A 2,060-nucleotide genomic window follows, 5' to 3' on the forward strand; every position below is an offset into this window, starting at 1 on the left:
GGGCGGAGGAGCAGCACCTCGCGGGCAGGCCCTGAGCTTGCTTACAGTGGGGCAAGCAGGAAGCCCCTTTCCCTGGGCTAAAGATGCTTGGGGCCAGATTCAACTTGGTGTCAAAAAAAACAGGAGGAAAAATGTGGTGAGAATTCGCCGCAACCCCAACCCGCACCCGCCAAGCTGGGTGGGGAGCGCGGCCCCTCCTCCTGAGCCTGGACACCCCGCGGGGAGGAGGCTCCCGAGAGGAAGGGGAGCAGCTCCGACCCCGGCACACCGCAACGAACCCCGCAGCTGCGGCAGGGAAGGGGGCTGTATCGAGGACCTTGGGCAGGACCGATTCTGCCCTAGCTCCAGGCCGGGCTCCTGTAATGCTTGTAAGCAGCAATTTGCCCAAACTCTCATCTCCTAAGCTTTTTCACGTGCGCTAGACGTAGCAGCAAGCAGAGCTGTGACGCAGGGAGTTGGGTTTCCAATCCCTTCCAGCCCTTGACTGCACCGCTAGAGACAGCAACAGGCTCAAGAGATCCGAGCTGAGAACTCTTCACTTGCCTGGCACGACGCAGCCTAAGCGACTATTGCTTTTCCTTAGGAAAAAACGGCAGAAGAAAAACCTGGGGGCACTCTTGTACTCCAGTGTGTATTATTCACGGGAAAAATGTGGTGAGAATTCGCTGCAACCCCAACCCGCGCCCGCCAAGCTGGGTGGGGAGCACGGCCCCTCCTCCTGAGCCTGGAAACCCCGCGGGGAGGAGGCTCCCGAGAGGAAGGCGAGCAGCTCCGACCCCGGCACACAGCACTGAACGCTGCGAGACGTCCAGCTGCGGCAGGGAAGGGGGCTGTATCGAGGACCTTGGGCAGGACCGATTCTGCCCTAGCTCCAGGCCGGGCTCCTGTAATGCTTGTAAGCAGCAATTTGCCCAAACTCTCATCTCCTAAGCTTTTTCACGTGCGCTAGACGTAGCAGCAAGCAGAGCTGTGACGCAGGGAGTTGGGTTTCCAATCCCTTCCAGCCCTTGACTGCACCGCTAGAGACAGCAACAGGCTCAAGAGATCCGAGCTGAGAACTCTTCACTTGCCTGGCACGACGCAGCCTAAGCGACTATTGCTTTTCCTTAGGAAAAAACGGCAGAAGAAAAACCTGGGGGCACTCTTGTACTCCAGTGTGTATTATTCACGCCAAGGAAAGAACGAGACCAGCCAAGGCTCCATTGCTTGTCGTATAAAAAGTTTATTTAAACACTTTACAAGAGCAATTGGTAATCTTTACATTTTCATATGTTGACTGATATAGGATGATCAATGATATAAAATCCATCAATAAATATTCCGGGATGAATATAATCAAGTAACAATGAACGAGCTAACCTGTTAACTCTAACCCACCTCTGCATACGTAAGAAAGGTGGACCTCAGAGTGATTCTTGCTTATAGGAATCTGGTACAATAAAAGCCGACCATGACCCGACATTTCAAGTTAGATATGGGGAAGGCAGCTAGACTGTATTATCTCTGATAACAGAATTAAAATGATGTGTATAACACATTTTAAATTAAATCTATACTGCCTTTACAAGAGGCATAATTTGGCAACAAAAAAGCAACACCACACAGTATTAAGGGATCACGCAACATGGAACCCATATTTCTCACAACAAAATGAATTAAGGTTGCTGTTAACGAATGTCTAATAATTATCTAAGCGTTACATGCAAGCACTGCTGTATCTCCTTCCTGAACTGCAGCTGCATCTCTGCCACCTGCTGGTGAGTGAGAGCCTTGTCGCAGGACTGGAAAGTCAGCCTGTAGCAGAGGCTGGTCTGTCCGGTCTGCGGATGCCGAAAGGTATCGAGCAACTCGATGGACACAACAGTTTCCTGTGACACCCGCCTAGCAACGGTGTGAAACGCAGTCTCATCAAACTGCTCCCGCTCAGGAACCCAGAAGCTGACGTCATGCACATAGGAAGGCGGATAGAGTGAAAAACTCTTGAAAGGTCTTAGCTCCCCTTTACCAAATTGATTCAGGAAACGCTCATCGAAGGTCCAGAGCATTCGCCAGTCAGGAAT

General features: G+C 51.6%; 1 protein-coding gene across 1 annotated transcript in view; it reads right to left on the reverse strand.

The window, feature by feature from the left end:
- Positions 1-1,210: 1,210 nt before the first annotated feature.
- The window catches only part of FDXACB1 (ferredoxin-fold anticodon binding domain containing 1), a gene marked incomplete at its 5' end in the record, with an annotated part of 3,947 nt that continues 3,097 nt past the window's right edge, over positions 1,211-2,060 (reverse strand). The window contains 1 exon segment of the mRNA XM_025207641.1: positions 1,211-2,060. This exon segment is cut by the window's right edge and continues 12 nt beyond it. Within this exon segment, the coding sequence (XP_025063426.1) occupies positions 1,686-2,060 (375 nt within the window).

Source organism: Alligator sinensis, unplaced genomic scaffold (genome assembly GCF_000455745.1).
Source record: "Alligator sinensis unplaced genomic scaffold, ASM45574v1 scaffold1241_1, whole genome shotgun sequence".
Classification (NCBI taxonomy): Eukaryota; Metazoa; Chordata; order Crocodylia; family Alligatoridae; genus Alligator; species Alligator sinensis.